The 25,728-nt window shown below is 53.0% G+C and overlaps 1 protein-coding gene and 1 long non-coding RNA gene across 5 annotated transcripts in view; one reads left to right on the forward strand and one right to left on the reverse strand.

Annotated features, from left to right (window-relative positions):
• Positions 1–12,504, forward strand: part of Ankrd11 (ankyrin repeat domain containing 11) — a 152,376-nt gene extending 139,872 nt beyond the window's left edge. For all 4 annotated transcript variants that reach the window (XM_052166288.1, XM_052166290.1, XM_052166289.1 and 1 more), the window contains 5 exons: positions 190–6,668; positions 8,160–8,258; positions 8,327–8,470; positions 10,077–10,169; positions 11,523–12,504. In XM_052166288.1, coding sequence (XP_052022248.1) covers positions 190–6,668; positions 8,160–8,258; positions 8,327–8,470; positions 10,077–10,169; positions 11,523–11,708 — 7,001 coding nt within the window. In that variant the 3' untranslated portion in view covers positions 11,709–12,504. The remainder of the gene's footprint in view (positions 1–189; positions 6,669–8,159; positions 8,259–8,326; positions 8,471–10,076; positions 10,170–11,522) is intronic.
• Positions 1–23,351, reverse strand: part of LOC127671507 (uncharacterized) — a 35,100-nt gene extending 11,749 nt beyond the window's left edge. Inside the window, exon 1 of the long non-coding RNA XR_007974767.1 lies at positions 23,140–23,351. This is a non-coding gene — a long non-coding RNA (uncharacterized LOC127671507). The remainder of the gene's footprint in view (positions 1–23,139) is intronic.
• Positions 23,352–25,728: the final 2,377 nt, after the last annotated feature.

The raw sequence follows: 25,728 nt of genomic DNA on the forward strand, positions 1-25,728 counted from the left end.
GTTCCTTCTGCCTGTGGTTGGCCTCAGATGGGACTAAAGTGCTTCTTCAGAAGCAGAGCCGTCCAGCTTCCCCTCCTGGGCGCCCAGGCCTGGGGGAGGCCTGATCCCGCCACAGGTGCAGAGCATCCTTAACTGATGGTAGGAACATGATGCTGGCCTGCCTGACATCTCCCTTCCTGTTCCCAACAGAGAGCTCTGAAGAGGAGGACGCCCCGTCATTTGCACCTTCCAGCTCCATCGATGGCAATAACACAGACTCTGAGTTTGAGAAAGGCCTCAAGCTGAAGGCTAAGACCCCAGAGCCCCAGAAGACTGTGACCCCTGTGAAGGACGAGTACGAGTTTGACGAGGATGACGAGCAGGACAGGGTCCCTCCGGTGGACGACAAGCACCTGCTAAAGAAGGACTACAGGAAAGAGGCGAGGCCGAACAGCTTCATTTCAATCCCCAAGATGGAAGTGAAGAGCTACTCAAAGAACAGCACGCTTGCACCAAAGAAGGCAGCCCATCGCATCCTGTCAGACACGTCAGATGAGGAGGATGTGAGTGTTTCCATAGGGGCTGGAGAGAAACTGAGGTTGTCAGCACACACAATGCTCCCTAGTAGTAAGGCACGAGAGTCTTCTAGTTCTAGGCAGCAAAAAGAAAAAAATAAATTGAAAAAGAAGCGGAAGAAAGAAACAAAAGGGAAAGAAGTTCGGTTCGGAAAGAGGAGTGACAAGTTCTGTTCCTCTGGGTCAGAAAGCGAGTCCTCAGAGAGTGAGGAGGATGATGGGGACTCTGTGGGGAGCTCAAGCTGCCTCAAGGGGTCCCCGCTGGTGCTGAAGGACCCGTCCCTGTTCAGCTCTCTGTCCGCATCCTCCACCTCGTCTCACGGCAGTGCCGTGGCCCAGAAGCTCAGCGCCAGCCACGCTGAGCAGCACACCAAGCACTGGCGCACTGACCACTGGAAAGCCGTCTCTTCTCCAGCCTGGTCTGAGGTGAGTTCTTTGTCAGACTCCTCAAGGACGGGACTGACCAGTGAGTCTGACTGTTCGTCCGAGGGCTCCAGTGTGGAGTCTCTGAAGCCTACGAGGAGGAAGCTGGAGCCCCGTAAGAGGAGCCTGCAGAGTGTGCCGCCAGACAGGAGAGGCTCCCTCCACCCCTGCACGGACGGAGCCGTCCCCAAGCTGGACAAGGAAGGCAAAGTAGTCAAAAAACACAAAACGAAACACAAACACAAAAACAAGGAGAAAGGACAGTGTTCCGTCAGCCAAGAACTTAAACTAAAAAGCTTTACCTATGAATATGAGGACTCCAAGCAGAAGTCAGATAAGGCCATCCTTTTAGAGAATGACATCTCCTCTGAAAGTAAGTTGAAAGTGTTGAAACACGATAGAGACCATTTTAAGAAAGAAGACAAGCTCGGTAAGCTGAAGCCAGAGGACAAGGAGTGGCTCTTTAAGGACGAGAAGGTGCTCAAGAGGATCAAGGATGCGAACAAAGACCTCAGCAGAGCCTTCCGGGAAGACAAGGACCGCCCCAGTAAAGCCGAGAGGGAGCGGGCCGCCAAGGACAAGTCACCCAAGGAAGAGAGACTGAGGCTGTACAAAGAAGAAAGGAAGAAAAAGTCCAAAGACCGGCCCTCCAAGCTAGAAAAGAAGAGTGACCTGAAAGAGGACAAGGTCTCCAAGGAGAAGGACAGGGCCTTCAGAGAGGACAAAGAGAGACTCAGGAGGGAGAAGCTATACAGGGAGGGCGCCACCTTGGATGACTATTGTAACAAAAGTCAGTTCTTGGACCACGAGGACACCAAGTTCAGCCTCTCTGATGACCAACAAGAGAGGTGGTTTTCTGACCTGTCTGATTCCTCTTTTGATTTCAAAGGAGAGGACAGCTGGGACTCAGTGACAGACTATAGAGACATCAAGAGTGACTCAGTGGCCAAACTTATCCTGGAAACTGTCAAAGAAGACAGTAAGGAAAAGAAGCGAGACAGCAAAACCCGGGAGAAGCGAGATTTCAGAGACTCTTTCTTCCGAAAGAGAGACAGGGACTGTCTAGACAAAAATTCTGAGAAGAGGAGAGACCAAACAGAAAAGCATAAAAGCATCCCCAGCTATCTCTCTGAGAAAGACAAGAAAAGGCGAGAGTCTGCAGAAGGGGGCCGGGACAGGAGGGACACCCTAGAGGGCTCGCGGGAGCGCGAGCGGGAGCGGAGGGATGGGCGGATTCGGTCTGAGGAGGTGCACAGGGAAGATCTAAAGGAGTGTGGGTGTGAGGGCACCTTCAAGGACAAGTCCGACTGTGACTTCACCAAGAACCTGGAGCCCTGGGAACGGCCCCATGCAGCACGGGAGAGAGAGAGGAAAGAGAAGGGCAGGGCAGACAAGTACAAAGACAAGGCCAGTGAGAGAGAGAGGAGCGAGAAGTCTCTCCTTGAGAAGTGCCAGAAAGACAAAGAATTTGAAAAATGCTTTAAAGAGAAGAAAGATGGCAAGGAAAAACATAAAGACACACACGGCAAAGACAGAAAAGCATCCTTTGAGCAGCTGAGAGAGAAGAAGGAGAGGGTGTTCTCCAGCATCATCTCAGAGGACTTGTCGGACAGGAAGGACGACAGGAAGGGGAGGGAGAAGAGCTGGTACATGGCAGACATATTCACGGATGAGAGTGAGGACGAGAAGGACGAGGGCGTGGCTGGCAGCTTCAAGGCTGGGGAGGCCAGCGACACACAGCGGGTGGAGAGCCTCGCGGAGAAGGAGGACGGCCGGGAACACCCCTCAGACAGGCACAGGAAGTCCTCTTCTGACAGGCAGCACACCGAAAAGCCAAGAGACAAAGAGCCCAAGGAAAAGAAGAAGGACAGAGGAGCTTCAGAAGGAGGAAAGGACAAGAAGGAAAAAATGGAAAAGATCTTTGAGAAGCACAAAGAAAAGAAAGATAAAGAGTGTGCAGAGAAATACAAGGACAGAAAAGACAGAGCGTCTGTTGACTCTGCCCAAGAAAAGAAAAATAAACAGAAGCTCCCTGAAAAGGTGGAAAAGAAGCACTTTGTTGAAGATAAGGCAAAGAATAAACACAAGGAGAAGCCAGAGAAGGAGCACTCCCGGGAGAGAAAGTCCTCCCGAGGCCCTGACGTAGAGAAGAGCCTGCTGGAGAAGCTGGAGGAGGAGGAGGCTCTGCATGGCTACCGGGACGACTCCAACGACAAGAGCAGCGACGTCTCCTCCGACAGTTTTGCTGACCATGGCCAGGAACCCACCCTGAGCACACTCCTGGAAGTGTCCTTCTCTGAGCCCCCAGCAGAGGACAAGGCCCGGGAAAGTGCCTGCCTCTCAGAGAAACTGAGGGAGAAGGAGCGGCACCGGCATTCCTCCTCGTCCTCTAAGAAGAGCCATGAGCGGGAGAGAGCCAAGAAGGAAAAAGCAGAAAAGAAGGAGAAGGGCGAAGACTACAAGGATGGCGGTGGCAGCAGCAGCAGCAGCGTCAGGAAGGACGCCAGCCAGTATGAGAAAGACTTCCTGGATGCAGAGGCTTACGGGGTTTCTTATACCACAAAAGCTGACATAGAGGAGGAGCTAGATAAGGCTATTGAGTTGTTCTCTTCAGAAAAGAAAGACAGAAATGATGCTGAAAGGGAACCTGCCAAGAAAATCGAAAAGGAGTTAAAGCCGTATGGGTCGAGTAGCATCAGCATCCTAAAAGAGAAGAAGAAGAGGGAGAAGCAGCGGGAGAGATGGAGGGAGGAAAAGGAGAAGCACCGAGACAAGCACGCTGACGGCTTCCTCAGACACCACAAGGACAAGGACAACCCTCCCAGCTCTGCCAAGGAGAAGGCCAGAGAGGACAGCCTGAAGCTCAGTGAGGCCAAGCCGAAGGAGAAGGCCAAGGAGAACACAGAGCGCGAGAAGGGCGACTCCGTGAAGATGAGCAACGGGGGCGACAAGCTTCCGCCATCCAGAGACTCGGGCAAGAAAGACGGCAGGCCGCGGGAGAAGCTCCTGGGGGACGGCGACCTCATGATGACAAGCTTTGAGCGGATGCTGTCCCAGAAAGACCTTGAGATTGAGGAGCGGCACAAGCGACACAAGGAGCGCATGAAGCAGATGGAGAAGATGCGGCACAGGTCTGGAGACCCCAAGCTCAGGGAGAAGAAGCCCACAGAGGACGGGCGCAAGAAGAGCCTAGACTTCGCTTCCAAGAAAGCTCTGGGGCTGGACAAAAAGGTCAAGGAGCCGGCTCCCGTGCTGCCCACGGGGGAAAGCAAGCCACACTCTGCACCGGGTACAGAGTCCAAAGACTGGCTGGCTGGCCAGCCCTTGAAGGAGGCTCTGCCTGCTTCACCCCGCACTGAGCAGGGCCGACCCACTGGGGTGCCCACGCCCACCTCGGTCGTGTCGTGCCCCAGCTATGAAGAGGTGATGCACACCCCCAGAACCCCGTCCTGCAGTGCTGACGATTACCCTGACCTGGTGTTCGACTGCACTGACTCCCAGCACTCGATGCCTGTCTCCACGTCCGCCAGCGCCTGCTCGCCACCCTTCTTTGACAGGTTCGCCGTGGCTTCCGGTGTTGTTTCAGAAACTGCAGGCCAGACGCCCAACAGGCCTATGTCCACAAACCTTTATCGCTCGATATCTGTGGATGTCAGAAGGACACCTGAAGAGGAATTCAGTGTTGGGGACAAGCTGTTCAGGCAGCAGAGCGTCCCTGCACCCTCTAGTTTTGACTCCTCCGGACAGCACTTGCTGGAAGAGAAAGCTGCTCGGCCGCCCGTCCCTGCAGAGAAGTTTGCCTGCCTGTCCCCTGGGTACTACTCCCCAGACTACGGCATCCCTTCGCCCAAGGTGGACACGGTGCACTGTCCACCGACAGCTGTGGTCAGTGCCACGCCACCCCCAGACAGCGTCTTCTCCAACCTACCACCAAAGTCTTCCCCTTCCCCTAGAGGTGAACTGTTGACCCCAGCCATTGAAGGGGCCCTACCTCTGGACGCCACAGAGGACCAGCAGGCCACAGCTGCCATCCTTCCTCCAGAGCCCAGCTATCTGGATGAGGGCCCCTTCAACACAGTCATTACCGAGGAACCTGTTGAGTGGACACACACTGCTGAGCAGGCCCTTCCCTCCTCCCTGATTGCTAGTGCCTCCGAAAACCCTGGCAGCTGGCCTGGCGGCTCTGAGCTCATGCTAAAGTCTCCACAGAGGTTTGCAGAATCCCCAAAACATTTCTGCCCTGGAGAATCCCTCCATCCCACCACCCCAGGACCCTTCAGTGCTGCAGAGCCCACATACCCTGTCTCTCCAGGGCCTTACCCTTTGCCAGCCCCTGAACCAGCTCTAGAGGAAGTCAAAGACAGTGGGACAGGAGCCATCCCAGTGGCCATCTCTGCTGCAGAAGGGGCTGCTCCTTACGCTGCCCCTACTAGGCTGGAGTCATTTTTCAGCAACTGCAAGTCACACCCAGACGCACCACTTGACACAACCCCTGAACCTACAGGGGTTACTGCTGGGGCTCAGGTCGAGGCTCTAGGACCCCCAGAGAGCAGCTTCCTAGACAGCAATCATAGCATATCTACCCTCAGCCAGGTGGAACCAGTATCGTGGCATGAAGCCTTTGCCAGCCCTGAGGATGACCTGGACCTGGGGCCCTTCTCACTGCCAGAGCTTCCTCTCCAGGCCAAAGATGCTTCAGATGCTGAGGCAGAAGCTGCTGAGGCCAGCCCTGTCCCTCCAGTAGAGAGCCCTGCGGGCCCCACTGCGGCTCTCAGCGGAGGGGATGTCCCTGCCCCCGCGGCTGAGGAACCACCAGCCCCACCTCCTCAGGAAGCATCACCTCAACTCTCCACAGAGCCTGAGCCCTCAGAGGAGCCAAAGCTGGATGTAGTCCTAGAAGCTACAGTGGAAACAGAGGTCCCAGCAGATGGCAGTGCCCCTGAAGCCTCAGTCTCCAATGTGGTGCCAGCACCCAGTCCCCCTGAACAGCACCCTCCGGGAGGTGGTGGTGAAGTAACCGAAGCTGAAGAGCCTTCTGCTGCTCCCTGCTGTGCACCTGACGGAACTACCACAGATGGCTTGGCACAGGCACACAACAGTGTAGAGGCCACCTGTGTTGTGGCTGTGGCCGAGGGGCCCCCAGGCAACGTTCAGCCTGAAGCTACAGACCCAGAGCCTAAACCTACATCCGAGGTCCCCAAGGCCCCCAAGGTGGAAGAAGTTCCTCAGCGCATGACCAGGAACCGTGCCCAGATGCTGGCAAGCCAGAGTAAGCAGGGCTTACCTGCTGCAGAGAAGGACGCCATGCCTGCCCCAGCCTCTAGAGCCAAGGGCCGTGCCTCGGAGGAGGAAGATGCCCAGGCCCAGCATCCCCGCAAGCGGCGCTTCCAACGGTCTAGTCAGCAGCTGCAGCAGCAGCTCAACACGTCTACACAGCAGACTCGGGAGGTTATCCAGCAGACGCTGGCAGCCATTGTGGATGCCATAAAACTGGATGCCATTGAACCCTACCACAGTGACAGGTCCAACCCCTACTTCGAGTACCTTCAAATCAGAAAGAAGATTGAGGAGAAACGGAAGATCCTCTGCTGCATCACTCCGCAGGCGCCCCAGTGCTACGCTGAGTACGTCACCTACACGGGCTCCTACCTCTTGGACGGCAAACCCCTGAGCAAGCTGCACATCCCTGTGGTGAGTGCCGCGGGTCTGTAGCTGCAAGCCACAGAGACACAAAGCAGAGAGCTTTGTGGTCAGGCGAGGTGCTGGCGTTCTTGTCTTGCGAGGGTCAGTTCCTCTGTCTTGCTCTTACACACCCACCTCCACCCTAATGGTTCCTTGCCTTTTCCTGCAGTTTCACAGTGAAAGGCCTCAGCTGCCTTGTTTCCATCTCCATTCCCACCTTCACCTGTCATTCTTGGGTCTTCATTCCTGAAGCCTCACTCCTTCAGTGGCTGCTGTTTTGCCTGCCAGGGCTGGCCAAGATCCCGTCAGCAGGGTTTTCCCATGGCGCATCCCACTTGGTCATACGAACAACTTCCTCTGACCTTCTCAGTGCCTCAGAACTGGCCTTAGTCCCTCACACGGCTGCGTAGTGCTGTCCTAGTTCAGGAATCCCTTTTTGCCTCACTACAAGCAACTTCCTTTTCTACACAGCTGCCTTTCCCTTTGTTTGTCCCTTCCTGAAGTAGAGACTCACCACTGTGCTACAGTGTAAGGGGTTGTCTAAGATAGCCCCAAGGGAACGGCCACGCTGACCCCTGCCTAGGCAGAAGATACACCTGGTGAACCGCGGGCTGGCTTGTCTTGGCTCACCTGGAGCATAGCAGTACAGCTAGTGGGCATGTTTGGGTGAGGTCTGCCCTGTGGGCTTGAGTCCTTGTCAAGTACTTAGTCACTGGGAGTGAGGCTGCCATCCAGGCCTCCTGCTGAGGTGTTGCCTGCCTTTCATAATCCACTTGCTTCAGTGAAAAGACTAAGACTATAAAACCATGCTCAAATCTCAGATGGGTCCTGCCCGCCATAGTTATGCTCTGTAGCACTGCTTGCTGCCCGGGCTTTTCTGTTTCTCCCCCAGCGCCTCTAATGGCAGAGCTTCCTGTGTAGTACAGAAAGGTCCCATCTGTGTGTGCTGTCACCTCTCTTCTGAGCTTCCCTCTCCTGACTCACATGTGCTGCCCAACTCTGACCCGCTGCCACCACTGCATGCTCCTCTGATGTATAGTGACAGAGAATAGAAGTTGCTTGCTTGGGGTCCTGTACACAGTCCATCCTACCTCTGTGTCTGCTTTGGAAGTCTGACTCATAAACCTGACTTCCGCTAGGCACCACCGATGTCTGTCCTCTTCTCTGCCTCATTGTCTCACCCTGTGGCACTTCCATAAGGCCATAAGGATACGGGTGGTTGACTGTCTAGCTCTCCCCACACCACTTCGACTGTGCGTGCCCTGTTCACTCTCGGAACCGTCCCATCCCCACAGTGCCCCATGGCATAGGTGGGCACACCTGAGCCCAGATGCTCGCTCAGAGCCTTGTTTGTAGGGTTGGCCTGCAGCTCTCCCTGCTGCCTCCAGGTAACCGTCAGACACCTTTCAACAAGTCTCTGGGTGTGGGGTGCTAGGCCGGAGCAGCTTCACATTTTTAATATGCTCAGTGCGACTTACCTGTCTCCCCGTATGTTTGCAGATCGCACCCCCTCCCTCTCTAGCGGAGCCCCTGAAGGAGCTGTTCAAGCAGCAAGAGGCTGTGCGGGGTAAGCTGCGCCTGCAGCACAGCATCGAGAGGGTAAGTACAGCCTCGGGGAGGGGCCGGCCGACGACAATCTCAAGCTGACCTGTTCCTCTCTCCTTCAGGAGAAGCTGATTGTGTCCTGTGAGCAGGAGATACTTCGGGTTCACTGCCGGGCAGCCAGGACCATTGCCAATCAGGCCGTGCCGTTCAGTGCATGCACAATGCTCCTGGACTCCGAGGTCTACAACATGCCTCTGGAAAGCCAGGTCAGTGATGCGGTCAGCTGTAGGTGCCCGCCTTCACGTTTCCTCCCAGACACACCCAAGCCTCAGCCCAGGTTGCCTCAGAGGCATGGAATGGCCATAGGCAAGGCCCTCGAGCCTCACAGAGTCTGAGGCAACTATGCTCGCAAGCAGGATGAAGATCATACCCTTCCCTCTCCAGGCTGCAGGGTCATGTCAGCCCCACCTTCAGCTCCAGGTGACCAGAGCTGCTATGTTAGTGACCATGCTGGGCCAATGATAATTGCAGCAACAAGACCTCGGGGCCACAAGATGTGTTCCCATGGGGTGCAGAGGTCTAGCTTCATTCTGTATGGAGGTTGGTTTTCTGTGGGGCAGTTGGAGCCACAATGCTCAGTCTGTCTGCACTACCCGCCAGAGCAGCGGTCCAGTGCCTCAGCTGCATTCCTGCCCCAGCCTATCACTGACCACAGACCCCATCCCCTTGAGGAAACTCCCAGCAGCCTTTTCTAGCTCCTTCTGATCTGCATCATCGTCTGCTACAGATGTCCGCCGAACACCATCTGCCAGGCTGTCACACAGGCTGTCCCATTCCCACACTACTCTGTCCCCTGTCGAATCTCATCGAGGTTACTTATTCCCGGGCTGTGGGCTGTACAGCGTGGAGCTGCTTGTAACCTGTTCCAGCCTGGCTGTTGAGACCTTGGTGATGTCTGTCCATGTACAGCATAATTGAGTAAACTTGGATTAAAATCTTTTTTCAGTCCATTAACATTGTTAATACGTGGGGAAAGGGACACACATGCTTTCCTCACTGTGTACAGGTTCATTTAGAGACAGTCTGACATAGCCTGGGCCAGCCTTGGACTCTGATTCTGCCTCCCATGCCTCAGTGCCGGGTTATACAGATGTAGGCCAGCATGCCTAGCACAAGAGAGACTCTTCTGCACCAACAAACCAAAGCGCATGGTTGAGTGGTTCAAAGTTTTGCCTTAAAGACAGATTTGCTTTTGAAAGGAAAGGTCAAAAGATTCCTGCCTGCCTTCTCCTCCTCCCTCATGGTACAGTGGACGTTGGCCACAGAGGTCAGTGGGCTGACAGTTACAGAACATGGTAACTTGCCTTGCTCACTAATATTCAGGCTTATCAGCTGGCCATGTCAGAGCAGTGTCTGTTTTGATGTGTCCATCCCTTTATGAGGCAACATAAAACTCAGTCCAAGGCTATGTGTGGTGAAAGTCAAACCTCATTCCAAGTAGAGGGAGACAGTAAGGAAACTGATCCCAGTCCCCTCAGTTTCCACCTCAGATTTCTCAACTGTGCTTTTCAAAGCAGAAAACTTTGAGCTTCTAAAAAGGACTACATTAAAGCATGCCATCACTACATCCATGTATAGGACAGTGGCCTCCCCTCAGCCCTGCCACGCAGCCCTGCAGAATACAGCCACCCCATCTCCATCTCGGTGGGTCAGAGGCTAAGTCCTTGGCCACCAGTACCTAGGGATACCCAAGGGCAAGAACAGATGGTTGAAGCATGGATGGCCAGGATGAGGTCACCCTAGTGTCCTGTGGTGGACAAAGGACAGAACCATGAAAGGTCTCACCCTCATGGTTCCCTTTTGATTCCACAGGGGGATGAAAACAAGTCTGTGCGAGACCGCTTCAATGCCCGCCAGTTCATCTCCTGGCTTCAGGACGTAGACGACAAGTATGACCGCATGAAGGTGAGCGTTTGGGTAGAGCACACTTCAGAGGTTCCCACACTAGCAAGGATCTTGGGTCCATAGTCTCTTCCCATCTGTCCAGGTATAGGGAGCAGCTCCTGACAGGACCAGCCTGAGCCTTCCTGAGGGGGTCACAACCTATCTTCCATACTCGAAGTACTGACCAGTGCATTACACAAGAGGATGAAAAAAGATAGATCGGCGAGGAGGCGCAAATCACAACCTACGGCTGCTAAAGCCAATCACAGGGTAGCGAGCCTCAGACTCCAGCACGCCAGGCACAGATGAGGAACAGACGCTCTTGTCTCTCTTTTATGCAGTTTCTCTAGTCATGCCGGGACGTCTCATAGGCCCAGAGTCATCAAATACATGTGGTAGACAGTAAGATGTTAGAGTTAGCTGGGAAAGAACATTAGCATTGCATAGAGCTTCATCCATTCAGAGATGTTAAGAAGACCCTGGGAGAACCAGAAGCCTGAGGCTCGTCACAGACAGGGCTCAGAGCCCAGGTGGTTTTCCCTTCTCCCATTCTCTTCCCTAGAGTCACTTCTAGGTCACACCTCATTCCAGATGAGCGTATGCATACTGTTTGCTAGGAGAGACAGACTATGACAGGACATTAAGGTTTAACAATATTTGATAACAAAGAAAACAGTTCTAAGAGGATGGAGGTAAAATGTCCAAGTAGTAGTGAGAAGGTCCTCAGTGGTTCTTAGAACCACGTGAGTGAGTGGAAAGGCGGGGGCTCTTCACGCAGAAGACCACAGACGCTGCCACAGCAGAGGGGCTGCTCTCCCTGGAGAGTGGGGACAGATAGCTGGAGTTCATTGAGTGCGCTCATAGGACTGCGTCTCATACATCATGCACCTAAGCTAGCAATTAAATGACATTAGTCACTCAAAACTTACAGATATGAATTGGGATAATCTACTCTACTGGGTTCCCATAACTGTCCTTCCTTCATTAACTCAGGATCAGTCACATAACGTGAACAACTCTGAGCTGGGTGGAATGTTTAAAATGATCCATTTGCACCTAAAACATGTCCCACTCCATCCATGTCCCTTTTAATAAATGTCACTACTACTGTGAGAAAACACACACACACACACACACACACACACACACACGCTGAAAGCAGAGCTACCACACACACACACCCCAGCCCCCAAGGTTCACAGAGCAGTTAAGGGTCAGACCTCCAGTATGATGGTCAGGGTCGGAAGGTCCTCACAGAGCTGATTGAGGGAGAACCTGGGCCTCATCAGGGTGGGTTTTCTCTCCTATGGTGAAGCCTGAAGGCCGTGATGAGAGCCAGGACATGGCCGACCCTCTCACCTGTGTGTTCCACAGACGTGCTTGCTGATGCGGCAGCAGCATGAGGCTGCGGCCCTCAATGCCGTGCAAAGGATGGAGTGGCAGCTGAAGGCCCAAGAGCTGGACCCTGCTGGGCACAAGTCCCTGTGTGTAAATGAGGTGCCGTCCTTCTACGTGCCCATGGTAGACGTCAATGATGACTTCGTACTGTTGCCAGCATGACACTCGGAGAGAGCTCACAGGACACAAACGAGGGCCACATAGGTCGCCCGGCGCTGCCGATGAGTCCCGGCAGCGGAGGGAGCAGCCAGTCCAGCAGGTGAGAGAAACCCAGAGACTGCCCTGGCCGTACGTACCTGTCTCCCTCCAGATGCCAGTGAGGAGCACAAGGCCAGACACCGCAGAGCTTCGCCAGGCCTTGGGACAAGGAGACCGTGGCCACAGACAAGGTGGCTCTGTCTCAGCCATGCCCTCTGGGTTTTCTTCCAGCTGATGACAGGGCACTTGAGGAGTTGCAGAGCAGAGTGTGTTTTTAATTCCTCGTTCCATTCTGATCAACTAATGGAGAATAGACTAAGGCGTCCACCTCGCATAAGCACTGGCCCTCCAGGTCAGAGAGGCAGGAGTGCTGTCCCGCCATGTTCCCCGGGGCAGGCTTGGACACTGGTGCCGGCAAGGGTCCGGCTGCTGCCTGCCTGGACACAGGGACGCAGCCAGGACTCTCCGATAGTGTTTTTAATGGAGTCAAATCCACGTGGTTTGTATATTTTTCCTTTAATCTTGGGCATTTTGTTTCTCTTTCTGAGAACGTAACTTGAAACACTACAGAGCCAATAATCCTATAGAGTGTATCTGCAAACCTGTACAGTTTTATATACATTCACAATGTACTTTTGCTGCCTTCTAGATAATTTATTTTGCAACACATTACTGCACAGTTGTAAATAACTTATGTACTGTAACATCACTTTCAGTTATGTGTAAAGAAATAAATAAATTAATTAAAATGTTCTTTGTACATGGCGCCGTCCCTTCAGGTAGTAGGGTCTCTCTTATGGGGATTGGCATGTTAACTGACAGACATATCGAAGTTCCTGGAATCCTGGGCTGCAGCTGCAGGTAGAGGGACAAGGCTGGAGCAGAGGCTTGCCCAGTGGTCCGTTAGCCTGTGAAAGGACAGCCCCAGGCTCCCTCCAGCCTCCCTTGTCCAGATAGCTGTGGGTACTGGGTTTCCAACACCAGCAGGTCTCCCACATTTGTTTCTGCTTCAGACCCTTGGCCTTGAGCGTGACCTGGCAATGCACAGATGCTGCAGCAGCTCTGCAGCTTGGGCACCCTGTTCCCCGTCCTTTGCTGGCCCTTGGTTCACTTTTTATAATGAAACACTTCTTTATTTGAAAGCATTACCTACCCACTGTCTCCAAGCATCCGTGGAACCCCCAGTTTCACAAGTACCCAGCCCTCTGCACAAGGCTGTGTGTTTACTGAGGAGTGTTTACATGGGGCACATCCTACCGTCAGCACGGAAAGCTGGGTCCATGTGAGCAGTCTGTATGCCTGGTGTCCCTGAAACTAAGACCGCCCATATAGAGTCAAACCTGAGAAGCTCTAGTGTGCAGGACTTCACAGGAGTACTTGGGCCTCCCAGACTTCTACTAGAGAGCGGAGAACTTGGTGCACATCGAAGCTCTGCTGCAGATGCACATTCAGACCTCTGGTCATCACAGAGGCAATGTTTCCAACATACACAGGGCCAGGTGCCTGCCTTCTCCCCAGTCAGATGGCTCTTGAGGTAGGGTTAGATCCACTGGGCTGACCTAAGGACACAATTCCACCCAGGGGTTTCCACCAGGTGGCATTTGGAGCCCAGTGAGGGTTTTGCCCTGGAGAACCAAAGTAGCTCTCCAAGTGCTTTTCGTCTTTCCTCAAGAAGCTGATGTCTGTCTTACTGAGGACAGGGAAAGCACATGGCAGAGGAGAGGAGAAGGAAACCGACCTGAGGGGCAGCAGGAGACATGGCACCTCAGCTGTCACACGACAGGGACTCCCAACCTCTGGGCTGCTGAAGCGCCCATGTGGTGGCAGCAGGCCTGACTGCGGCCAGCTAGTGCACATCCTGACTGTAGCACGAGACATGCAGCTTGTCTCTCCACACACAGCAAGTTGTTAGCCAAATCCCAGCTGACAACCTCTGATGGAGAACAGCTACAAAATAGCACTCGTAGCCAAAGCAACAGTTTGGATTTGTGTGACATTTAAAACGGGAGGGAGCTGTACATCCCGGGCCTGGTGGTGTTCTGGTCACTGAACTGGTAATGACTGGGCTTCTGAGCTGTGATCGTGTTTTGGGCACCTCTTGTTATTTAGGGGATGGAAATCGCAAGTGAACATTTTTCATTTTCACAAGGCACCAGAAATGTTAGTCACAAACACTGGAGTACAGTAAAACAAGTGTTGGTGCGATTTCCTTTATAGAATCCCAAAACATGAGGAAATAAATTCAGAAGACAAAGAAATACTAGCTTGACAGAAAATGGGTTAAAATCAAAACACATCCAGACTAATGCTCCAGACAGTCTTAGACTTCAGAAGTCATCACACAGGCTCATGGAATCCATGTCTCTGCTCACACACAAAAGCAGCTGGGGAATGAGAGTGGCGAAGGCTGAGGCGCCTCCTCCTCCCCTTCGGCTCTGGCACCTTGAGATTCCACGGAGTCAGCCCAGAGGAGTCCCCGCACCTGACAGCCCCCTGGACAAGCAACTGTTACTGGTTTGTTATGACTCGACCTGGCCTGGCCCTTTTCTTCCCACAGTACTGTACAGGAACACCCTTACCCCAAGGACACATGAGCCCTGTGTGGACTACAGTCTGCTGTGGGCATCCTGAAAGCTTTAGTGGACACATTCTTGGGGGAGAGAAAGCTGTGTGTCCAGGAAGCAGCTGAGAACCCTTATGCAAATAGCAAATGAAGTATAAAGTAGCGTTGTAACCTGTCAGCCGCTGACAAAATACCAGAGACTAAAAACAAACCTTTGAGTGTACTCTCAAAGAACAAAAGAAATGATGTTTAAAGAATTAACATGGCTGGTGATGCGAACACAGCGCCCTACCAGCCAGAACCAGTAAGTTGTTTTAAACAGACAGACCCTGGTACAGAGTGAAGTGATTGAGTCTGTTGGAAGTCAGTGTGCTGGGAAGTGAATCACTGAGATAGTCCAGTCTGAGAAACAAGGAAGACTGGGGGAAAGGAAAGCCTGGGTCCCATGAATGCCAAGGCCTGCGGCCCTGAGGGGGTCCTAGGCTAGCCTGCCTGCGGCCCTGCGGGGGTCCCAGGCCAGCCTGCCTGCGGCCCTGTGGGGGTCACAGGGGAGAGAAAAGGAAGAAACAAGCCAGAAGTTGCCCAAGTTTGTTGTTTTTAAATTCAGTTCAAACAACGTAAACGGATAGTGTGTAAGCATAAGATGACAGTGTGGGAAGGACTCCGGGTCAGCCACCAGGGCTGGGTAGGATCAGGAAGGTCTGGGCGACTGCCTGGCCTCCCAAAAGAAGCATGGCTGAAAAGCTACCCCTCTGAAATGAAGAAATTAAAGAATATTTCTAGGTAAATAAAGAACTGCCTTGACTGTTAACAGATCTGCTTTTCTGGGGGAGATGTTACCGTCCACAATGGGTCAGACCAGCAGGAAGTCATCGCAAACCAATCGGATCTCCCTGCCATCCACACAGCACACACCCAGCAGTCCACACTGTCACTGTTCACTGTGTGGGGGTTACTCTCCGAGAACAGGTTAATAGGCCAGAAGTCAGTCCCAGCAAACGTAAAAGGCTTAAATACACAGCCTCATACTCTGAGGCTCTGGGTCACCGAGGAGCAAGAAACTGCACCATTCTCCTCCTAAGCAGCCCAGTATCTTAGCAAGGAAATCACAAGGGAGCATTGTGAGGGAGAACGGCCCAGCTCAGGAGTGCTCAGGACCAGGTAACCCAGCAATGCCATTCGCTGTGGTCCTAAAGAACCAGTGTCAGCAGCATTCAAAGTGTAGTGTTACAGGCCTATATATTAATTACCTAGAGGGCCAAAAGGGAGTCTCAGGAGAGGGCACGAAGAGCCATGCATGTTAGGTGACCCAACCTACACCAGCACAGCGGAGCAGCAGATGGTTGCCCCTGGTCAGTCAGAGAGCTGGGCTGAGGCACGGCATACGGCGTGGCAGTGTACCACTTGCCTGGTCTACTTGAGACATTTCCATCCCCAGTGCCAAACAACAGATACAGTCGTAGTCTGAAAGCCAAACTAACCTTGAGATTGGGGTGGCAGTGGGGTGCAGGGAAGGGAGGCAGACAGTGGGACTGGCAAGGATACACACAGCCTGCCTCTAACCAGGCCTGTGACCTGATGAAGCACAGTAACAGTCTTCACAGTTTGTAAACAAGACCCAGGAGCTCACAGCCCTGGGCCCATACAGAAACAAGCAAAGCCGACGGCCACTCACCCAGGCAGCCAACAGGGTCCACCGGTCCCCGGGTCCCTGGGTCCCCAGCAGTGCAGCATCAGAAGCAAGCCAATACATTAAAGCCGCTCTTACACAAACCTCACAGAAGCAAGCTAACATTCTTCACAGTTTGATACATACATACTGTGAAAGAAATGATATATACAGACTAGAAAACACAAAGAATACCCACGTGGCTGGCTGGGCATGTACCACACAGTGGCTGACAACTGTGACCCCAGCCCTCGGGAGACTGAGACCAGAGGGTGGCTACAAGTTTGAGGCCTCCCTGGGCTATGCGGTAAGTTTGAAAGTCAACCTTGGCTAAGAAGCAAGACCCTGTCTCCAAAGACTAGCAGGGCTGGGAAGGTCGCCCAGGTTGGTGAAGTGCTCGCTGCCAGCCCTCGGGTCAGCCTTTAGCACCACAGAAACCAGGCCTGGCCTGCGCACCTCTAATGCCGGCGTGGGGGGAGAGGCAGGTGTCGGAACGTGGAGGCCATCTCAAAAACAGCAAATACACAAATGGAGATTTTAAAGCTGAACAATACAACAGCAAAATAAGGCCCAACTATATACTTGTTTGTTTTTAGTATTTGAGCATACCGTGTGTGTGTGTGTGTGTGTGTGTGTGTGTGTGTGTGTGCGCGCGCGCGCGTGCGTGCGTTGGGGGGCGGGAATACAATGTTCCTCTGAAGGCCAGGAGTATCAGATCCCCCTGGAGCTAGAGCTAGAAGCAATTACAAACACCCGAAGTGGGTGCTGCTAGCTGAACTGGGGTCCTCTTTAAGAGCAGCATGTGCTCTAGCTGTTGAGCAGTCTCCTCAGGCCATTCACCCTGGGCTTTTGTGTCTTTTATTTTTTTAATAACTTTTAAAATTTTTTATGTACACTAGTATTTTAACTGAATATGTGTCTGTTTGAGGGTGTCAGATCCCCTGGAACAGGAGGCACAAACAGTTGTGAGCTGACACACGGCTGCTGGAAAGGGAACCCAGGTCCTCTGGAAGAGCCTCAGTGCTCTTTGCCACTGAGCCGTCTCTCAGCCCCCACCTTGGTTTTTTGAGACAGTCTCTCTCACTAGCCTGGGGTTCCAGATTCATTTAGGCTGTCTAAGGCAAGCCCACGAACCCCGTCTTTCTCTAAGGCAAGCCCACGAACCCCGTCTTTCTCTAAGGCAAGCCCACGAACCCCGTCTTTCTCTAAGGCAAGCCCACAAACCCCGTCTCTCTCTCTTCCTGGCAGGTGTGCCACCATGCTGGGGCGGGGTATGTGCTTTGTATATATGCGTGTTAGTTAACATATGTATGGGTCCATATGTGTGGAAGAGTGATATGTATGTATGTACGTGTATGCATGCATGTTATGCTGACTGCTTTTGTCAACCTGACACAAGTTAAAGTCATCTGAGCGGTGGGAGCCCTAATTGCAAACAGTGTTTGTGGGGCATTTTCTCACTAGTGACTGATGTGGAACCACTGTGGGTGGCGCGACCCCTGAGCTGGTTCCTGGGAACTCTAAGCAAACAAGGTCAACACGCCATGAGGAGCAAGGCTCTGTCCTGGCCTCTGCATCAGCTCCTGCCTCCAGGTTCCTGCCCTGACTTCCTTTAGTGATAAACCATGATGTGGAAGTGTAAGTAAAACCCAACACTTTCCTCAAGTCTCTCTGTCCTGTGTCTCATCACAGCATTAGTAGCCCTAATTAGACAGACACTGTGTGGAGGCCAGAGGCGCTGTCATCAATGCCTCCCTTCACTTCTCCCTCTTCCCCCCCCCCACCCCCCCAGAGCTAGGACTAAAGGCATGTGCCACCACGCCTAGCTGGGTTCTCACACTGCTGGCACTTTGCCAACTGAGCCGCTCCCTAGCCTCTGGGCACACCATTTTTAAAGTACAGAAATCCTGAAAGAGGCTGCTCTTAGGGAGAAACAACAGTAAGAATCCTATCTGTCTCAGCAACCGGGAGGAGAGCAGAGCAAAGGAGTTCAGAAAGCCCATCCTGGAACCCTGCTCCTGCCAACCTTGCTCTCCAAGGGGAAGGGCAGCCAGACGGGGGCGCACACCTGGAATCCCAGGGCAGCCAGACGGGGGCGCACACCTGGAATCCCAGAGCAGCCAGACGGGGGCGCACACCTGGAATCCCAGGGCAGCCAGATGGGGGCGCACACCTGGAATCCCAGGGCAGCCAGATGGGGGCGCACACCTGGAATCCCAGGGCAGCCAGATGGGGGTGCACACCTGGAATCCCAACGCCCAGGGCAGAGGCAAGCCGCCCAGGGCAGAGGCAAGCCGGTCTCTGTAAGGTCTGGTCTATATAAAGAAAGGGGAAATGGAAAAAACTGAAGGACAAAAAGGCCTCCTCAGACAGGAATTGAAGGAATTTGTCTTGAATGCCTCCCCACAAGGAATATTAGACATTCTTTAGAGAAACACAGGTCAGGCTGAGGCGGTGTCTGAGTATGTGGTTAGTTTGCATGAGGCCTGCAGATCCGGGAGAGAGAAGGAGACTCAGAAATTCAGGTCTGGGGCCAGAGAGATGGCTCAGGGGCTAAGACCACTTGTGCTCCTCCAAAGAACCCAAAGTTTGGTTCCCAGAAAAGGATGTCAGCTCACAACTGCCTGAAACTCGGCTCCAAGGACTTGACATGCTCTTCTGGCAATCGCAGGAAACTGTACATTTGGCATACGCCCATCTAGACGTGTATGCTATAATGTATATATTGCACATATACAATGCATTAGGAAATTTAAGGTTTAAAGAAAACAAAAATGCGGATCTGCATTAAAGAAAGGAAAATGACCAAGTTTCGGGGTACACATGTGCAGTCCCAGCACTCAGGAGACCAAAGCAGGGGCATTGCTATGGGTTTGAGGCCAGCCAAGGCTTCACAGCAAGATCCTGCCCCGCCCCGCCTCCCCCCACATCACCACCTCTCAAGGAAACGTTAAGAAGTTAAACAGTTGCCTGACGTGGTGGGCTCATGCCTGTAATCCCAGCACTTGGGAGGCAGAGGCAGGCAGATTTCTGAATTCGAGGCCAGCCTGGTCTACAGAGTGAGTTCCAGGACAGCCAGGGCTACACAGAGAAACCCTGTCTCGAAAAACAAAAACAAAAAAGAAGATGAAGAGTTGGGGTGCAGTCTAGCGTCCTTGCTCTCCAACCTTCCATGATCAACAGGGGAGTCTCATGTTCTCACATGCATGGACTGCATGCAGCTCTTGGGGTCATATGCTGGCTCACTAGGAACTATTCTGGAGCATGGGGTCATGGCTACAGGTCAGGCCCCAGGTCAGGCCCCACCGATTACAGGTTCCTGTCTTTCCTCAGCAGTCAAATTTAAATGAAAACCAGACGTGGAGAGGCGCAAAGGACACTGAACACATAAACGCCACAAAAACCCAGTCAAGGCTTCGCGGTGTCGCCTATAATCTCAGTACTCGGGAGGCCGGGGTAGCTGGGCAATATAGAAGATGACTCCATCTAAACAAAGTCAAGAATGGTGGCTCACAGCCACCATTCTACAAACAGTAGGCAGTAGGACTGCTACAACTCTGAGGCCAGCCTCATCAGCTACAATATGAGACACTGTCTCAAGATAAATAAAAGACGCCCATCATGACAAGTGGGGAGGAGTGAGGGAGAAGCAGACAGGCCTAGCCTGACACCAGACATCAGGGCCAGCAGAAACAGTTGCAGTGGGGCGGGGTGCACCTGTATCCCCAGGGTTTCGGAGGCAGAGGCAGAAAGATCAGGAATTCAGGTGAACCTCAGCTACACAGTGAAGGAAGAACGGGTGGGAGGGACACAGGGAAACTGTCCCGCAGGCTAAGAGCCAGCAATGACATCAGGATGTAAGCAGTGCCCACAACCTCCTGGATGGGCTGACTCCACAGATCCCTTCAACCACAAAACACAGCTCCTCCGGCCCACACGGAGCACGGGAAGAACACATTCTTAACAAATGTCGAGGAAACCATACCAGGTCTGTTCTCAGACTACAGTGGGATTAAAGTTGAAATAACAGACAGTCAGATGAAAACTCTCACAATACTTTAGCTTAAGCTTACATTCATAAATAACTCCAGGGTCAAAGGTGAGACAGCTGGCCGGGAAACTTACTGTGTAGACCAGGTTGGCCGGGGCCTTATTCACTGAGAGTCTCTTATCGCCTCTCTCATGCCGGGATTAAAAGGTGTTTGCTACCAGACTAGCTAAAAGTTGTAAATTAAACTTTTTTTAAAAATTACATTTATAGCCTGGCGGTGATGGCATACACCTTTAATCTCAGCACTCAGGAGGCAGAGGCAGAGGCAGGTGGATCTCTGTAAGTTTGAGACCAGCCTGGTTTACAGAGTATGTTCCAAGACAGCCAGGGCTACCCAGTGAAACTCTGTTTTAAAGTCCCCTTGACTTCCAAAAGGCGGAAACGCTCTTCATTAAGAGCACTCGCTGCTCTTCCGGGGACCTTGCTTAAACTCCTAGCACCCAGATGGCGCTCACAGACACCCACTGATCCAGGTCCAGTGGCCCCGATGCACTCTGCTGATTCAGTGTGCACCAGGCACTCACGGAGTCATATACATACGTGCAGGCAAAACAGACCATAAAACAAATCAAAAAGCTATGTTCAAAGCATTGTAAAAACATATAAAAAATAACACAGGGTAATAATACATAGATGTCCTGACCTGGGTTTGACAGTGATTTAGGAATAGCACCAATCACTGGATACACTAGGGACAGAGAGGGACCAAAGAAAGCTCTGGGAAACGGCAGAGTGGAAGGCACGGAGAATCCATTTCCCAGACTAAACAGAACCTGAGAGGCAACTACTTAGGAGTTCGTCATTTGCCAAAACCCTGCAAGTCCCAAGAGAGGGCTTGTGGCCCCAGGGTGTTTTATTCTCATAATTTAGGAAACGAATACTTTCAAGACAAAAATAAGCATTCACCATGTAACTTATTTTGTGACTCCAAATTTTGCTTCCTACCTAAGAGAGTAGAGTACTTAATTGGTTCATATTTACAAGCACACAATCGATAAGGATATATAATCTTGTGATATCCATAACTGAAGCAGATGCAGAAGGTGCTACCTGGGATCGGTCAAGTCCGACTGTTTTAAATCCAGAGCAGAGCCTGAACACCTCTGACTAAGGCTCGGCTCCAGCCCTGTGTGACAGCTCACACCTGTGGTCCCAGCGCTCAGGGGGGCTATGTTAGATGCCAGCCTGGCCCACAGCATGTGGCAGACACAGCTCAAAGGAAAAAAATCTCTATGGTAACCATAAAGAAAATATTGACGGGCTGTATATAGAAAGATGTTGAAAAGGGAACTAAACACTTTTGTTTCACAAGAAAAAGTTTAACAAAAAAAAAAAAAAAAAGATGGTAATCCAGGAAATAGAAAGCAAGCCATCCTGGCCAGAAAACAGCGTAACGGCGGAAATCTGTCCTCAGTAGTAACTAAGAAGACTAAGGACATTCCCATCCTCCATTCAAGGACACAGACTGGGCTGTGTTGGGCTAGAAGATTTTCAGTGAGAAAACTCAAGGTGACAGTGAGGGAAAGAATCCAGAGATAAGAGAGAGGGGAGGCTGGCTCCGCTACCAAACACCTTTAATCCCAGCACTTGGGAGGCAGAGGCAGGCGGATTTCTGAGTTCAAGGCCAGCCTGGTCTACAGAGTGAGTTCCAGGACAGCCAGGGCTACACAGAAAAACCCTGTCTCAAAACAAACAAACAAATAAAAAACCAACCAAACAAAAAAGATAAGAGGGCTGAGAAGGTAGAGCAGTTGGTAGAACCAGGGTGCGTAAATGGGGTGTGGCACCACACACCCAAAATCCTAACATTCCCACTTGGGCAGAAGGATCAGAAGTTCAGGTTGTCCTTGGGTACACAGGGCAGACTGGGCTACAGAGATCCCGCACTCCCCAAAAAGTATTAAATATGGGAAATATTCCATAAAGACCAGAACAGAAAAGCCCATATTTGCAGACACCACTAAGGTGATACCCAGAACACATGGAAAATACCTGCAGTAAATACCTGTCCTCAGAAGTTCGCGGCGAAGCTGCTTTCTTTTTGTTTGTTTCTGTTGCTGCAAGAAAGTACCCCGAAGGGAAAGTGGGCTTGTCTGGCCCGCAGCAGATTCCAGTCATGGCAGGGAGGGTCAGAGGGAGGGTGAAGTGGCTGGCTGCCCTACTCCGGAAAAGAGCTATAGACGATGCTCTGCGCGGGCACTCAACACTTTCTCTGCTCTCCCAACGTCCAGGGTCCCGTCCAGAGAATCGCTCCACCCCCCCAGCGGGCGTGTCCTTCCACCTCAATTAGCATAATCAAGATTAATCTCGCACCCGACTTCAGAGTCGGCCTTCCAGGTGATTCTGGGTTCTCAAGTTGATAATTAGCACTAACCACAGCTGACTACAACCTACAAACTGGGGTCCGCTCAGATGTCCACACACCGGAGACCGTGACCGGTGTGGACACTGGTCAGCGGTGCAGACGTGCCGTGCTGACGCGGTGTTAAGTGGACTCAGCGTGTGTAGTTTTGTGTCCTAATACACAAGGCCTGAGAATTGAGGATTCCCTCCCTCGCGTGAAGCACCCAAAGGCGTCTGGTTGGTGGCTAGTGGCTGCTGGAGCAGGTGGAGAAGCTACCTGGAACGAGGTTTATGCTGGACTTTTAGGACGCTCGCTCGTGCTCGCGCAAATGTACACCCCCAAGTTGTTCCTTTGTCAGAATGCGGGGGATCTCGAGTTAGGTCATAGCCTCGTTAGGCAAAGTTTCTGGACACTGAGCTACAGCCTAGACTTCTAATCCTACTTCAGTTTTTGAAAATTAAAGGCGGGGCAGTGGCGCCAAACGCCTTTAATCCCAGCACTAGAGAGGCAGAGGCAGGCGGGTCTCTGAATTCCAGGCGAGCCTGGTTTTACAGAGTGAGTTTGAGGACAGCCAGGACTACGCAGAGAAACTCAAAGAAGAAACAATAAATTAACACATCCGATACGAAGCGCGTCAGTTGTGTTCACGAAAACGCAAGGCCCCCGTCCATCGCGCGCAATAACGAATCAGCGAGAAACCCACAGAATGCTAACCTCGGAAATGCAGCCGGAGAGCAGGAAGGAGCTTGGGACTCAGCCTCACCTTACCTGCCTGCACCTCGCAGGGGAAACCGGGCGCCGCCCCAGCGCTGCGACGGTGCCTGCCTGCGGCGAGAGAGGCCCGCTTGACGGCACCTGACAGCCAGGACCGCACGTGCTCGGCTGCTGGGACGCCTTGGCGAGGGGGCCAGGCCTGGCAGCCACCCCTGGACCGAGCCGGCGAGCACCGCAGGGCGGCTTAGCCCGCCGACACCTGGGTGCGTTCGCCTGCACGGCCCCGCCCCTCTGTGACCTCCACGCTTCCTGGACCCTGGCCCCGCCCTCAGAAGGGTTCCTCTTCGTGAGGCCCGCCCACCGTCCGGCCCTGGGCGCAGGAATTTGGCCTCCTTGAGGTTTGACTAGGGGCTCAGCCCTGTCGGACTCCTGGTGGCTCTGGGCCGCTCTTGTCCCCTCCGACCCCCATCCTGTGCCGGCCTGGCCTTCTGCAGTTTGGTCAACCAGGCGCGGCTGTCCTAGAACAGGGAACCTGCCTGCTTTCTTCTCCATGACCCCCTGGGTCTCTTGCCCTCCGTCGGCTGGGGTGTCAGGCCAGGGTTCTCACGGGACGCTCCTGTTTTGCTCAGGCTGCCCCTGGGTACTCAATGACAGGTTGGCACTCGCATCAGGCCTATGGCTGGCAGCTTGGCGGGCCTGGGAAGAGAGCACTGACTGCTCTTCCAAAGGTCCTGAGCTCAAATCCCAGCAACGACGTGGTGACTCACAACCTCTCTGTACTGAGAGCTGATGCCCTCTTCTGGGTTGTCTTAAGACTGCTACAGTGTACTCAACATTTATCTTTTGAGTGAGAGGAGAGAGAGAGAGGGAGAGGGATCTAAGCTACATGTTGGAGCAGGTAGGTGGGGTTAGTGAGGGCCTGGACGCCATACTGTGCAATTTTGAGCAACCTGTGTTTGGTTGTGCTGCTAACACTAGAATTCCATGACAGGAGGTGGCTTTGACTGATGGAATGATCAGGTCATTTCAGGTTAAGGGACATTCCAAAAGGAGTTGTCCATAAGGTGTCCACGTACTGGGCTGTAAGAATTGCAAGCCAGAGGCAGTATGTTTGGGCGAGAGAAAGGAAAGAGGTAGCTGGCCAATCAGCCTAACCTCAATCCTCCTACCCTTGGGCTAACACCTACTTCCGGCCTCACTTCCGGTCTCCTTTGGAAGCCTTGATCTCACAGCACACTGCTAGGCTCCTCCCCTGGGCTGGATGGAAGTTGTGCAGGGGCCACATGTCCGTGAAAACTGCCAGGTATTAGGGCAATACCTGCCCCAGCTGGCCCTGCCCTCCTGCACAGGAATTACCCGTGCCCCGTCGGCTTTCTCAAGTGACTGGGCGTTGAAATAAACTGGCCGCTGGGCGGGGGTGACGCACGCCCTTAATCCCAGCACTTGGGAGGCAGAGGCAGGCAGATTTCTGAGTTTGAGGCCAACCTGGTCTACAGAGTGAGTTGCAGGACAGCCAGGGCTACACAGAGAAACCCTGTCTCGAAAAAAAAAAAAAAAGGCAGATCCAAAAAAAAAAAGAAAAGAAAAATATAAACTAAAGGAGCACTCCCATATACAACTTACAAACGAGGGCGGCTCCCAGAAGCTCATACATTTGAATGGTTCCAGTTGGTGGGCTATTTCAGACGGATTAGGAAGTGTGGCTTTCTCAGAGAAAGTGTGTCACAAAAGCCCATAGCTGGCCTAACCACATGTGCTCTTTCTCTCCCTCCTCCCCTCCCTCCTCCCCTCCCTCCTCCCCTCCCTCCTCCCCTCCGTCCTCTCCTTCCCCCTGCTTCCAGTTTGCCCATCAGACGTGAGCTCTCGGCTGCTATTCCAGTGCCCTCCCTGCCTGCTGCCATGCTTCCCACCATGACGATCATGAACTAGCTCTCTGAAAGTGTAAGGAAGCCCTCCGTTAAGACACACACACTTTTCTTTAATATGCGCTACCTTGGCCATGGCGCCTCTGCACAGTGATTTGAGCGAGTAACTGGGGCATGGAAACTGAGGTGCAGGGAGCAGAGGGCCAAGAGGGTCTTCTGTGACAGGATTAAATGGAAGGCCTGGGTCTGGGCTTCGAACTCTTGCCCCTAGGCACAAGGGGCAGGGCAGGGGTGAAGGGTCAGAGGTCAGCAGACAGTGCACAGGTGCCGCAGTCATTGGAGCCCACAGTGAGAGGCACATGCTGTCACCTCTAGTCAGGCGCAGCCCTCTACTCGGAGGTGTAGCCTCCAGCTAGACTGTCCTGAGAGGAGGGTGGGGCTTAGAAGGAATGTGCCCAGAGAGGGAAGGCTCCCCCAATGTGAGAGGGCTCCGAGTTACCAGGGTGAAACCTGACAGAGCCTGGAACCTCCTGTCCCTTGTCCCCAAGGATGCCTGGATGGACCACACCGTCCCAAGCTTTTCCCTTCTATAGCTGTGCTCAATAACCTCTTATAGCACAGTGTGAGCCTCAGGCTGCTTAGCAGCCTGGGGCAGATGGGACGCTGCCCCTCCCCTCCCCTTCCCTCCCCCCAGGTCTGTGGTTCTTCCTTCCCGTGTAAACAGAGATGGCCCCCAGGCTTAGGATCCGGGAGGCAGTGCAGGGCTTTCAGTGCCCTG

The sequence above is a fragment of the Apodemus sylvaticus genome, chromosome 21 (assembly GCF_947179515.1).
Source record: "Apodemus sylvaticus chromosome 21, mApoSyl1.1, whole genome shotgun sequence".
Taxonomy (NCBI): domain Eukaryota; kingdom Metazoa; phylum Chordata; class Mammalia; order Rodentia; family Muridae; genus Apodemus; species Apodemus sylvaticus.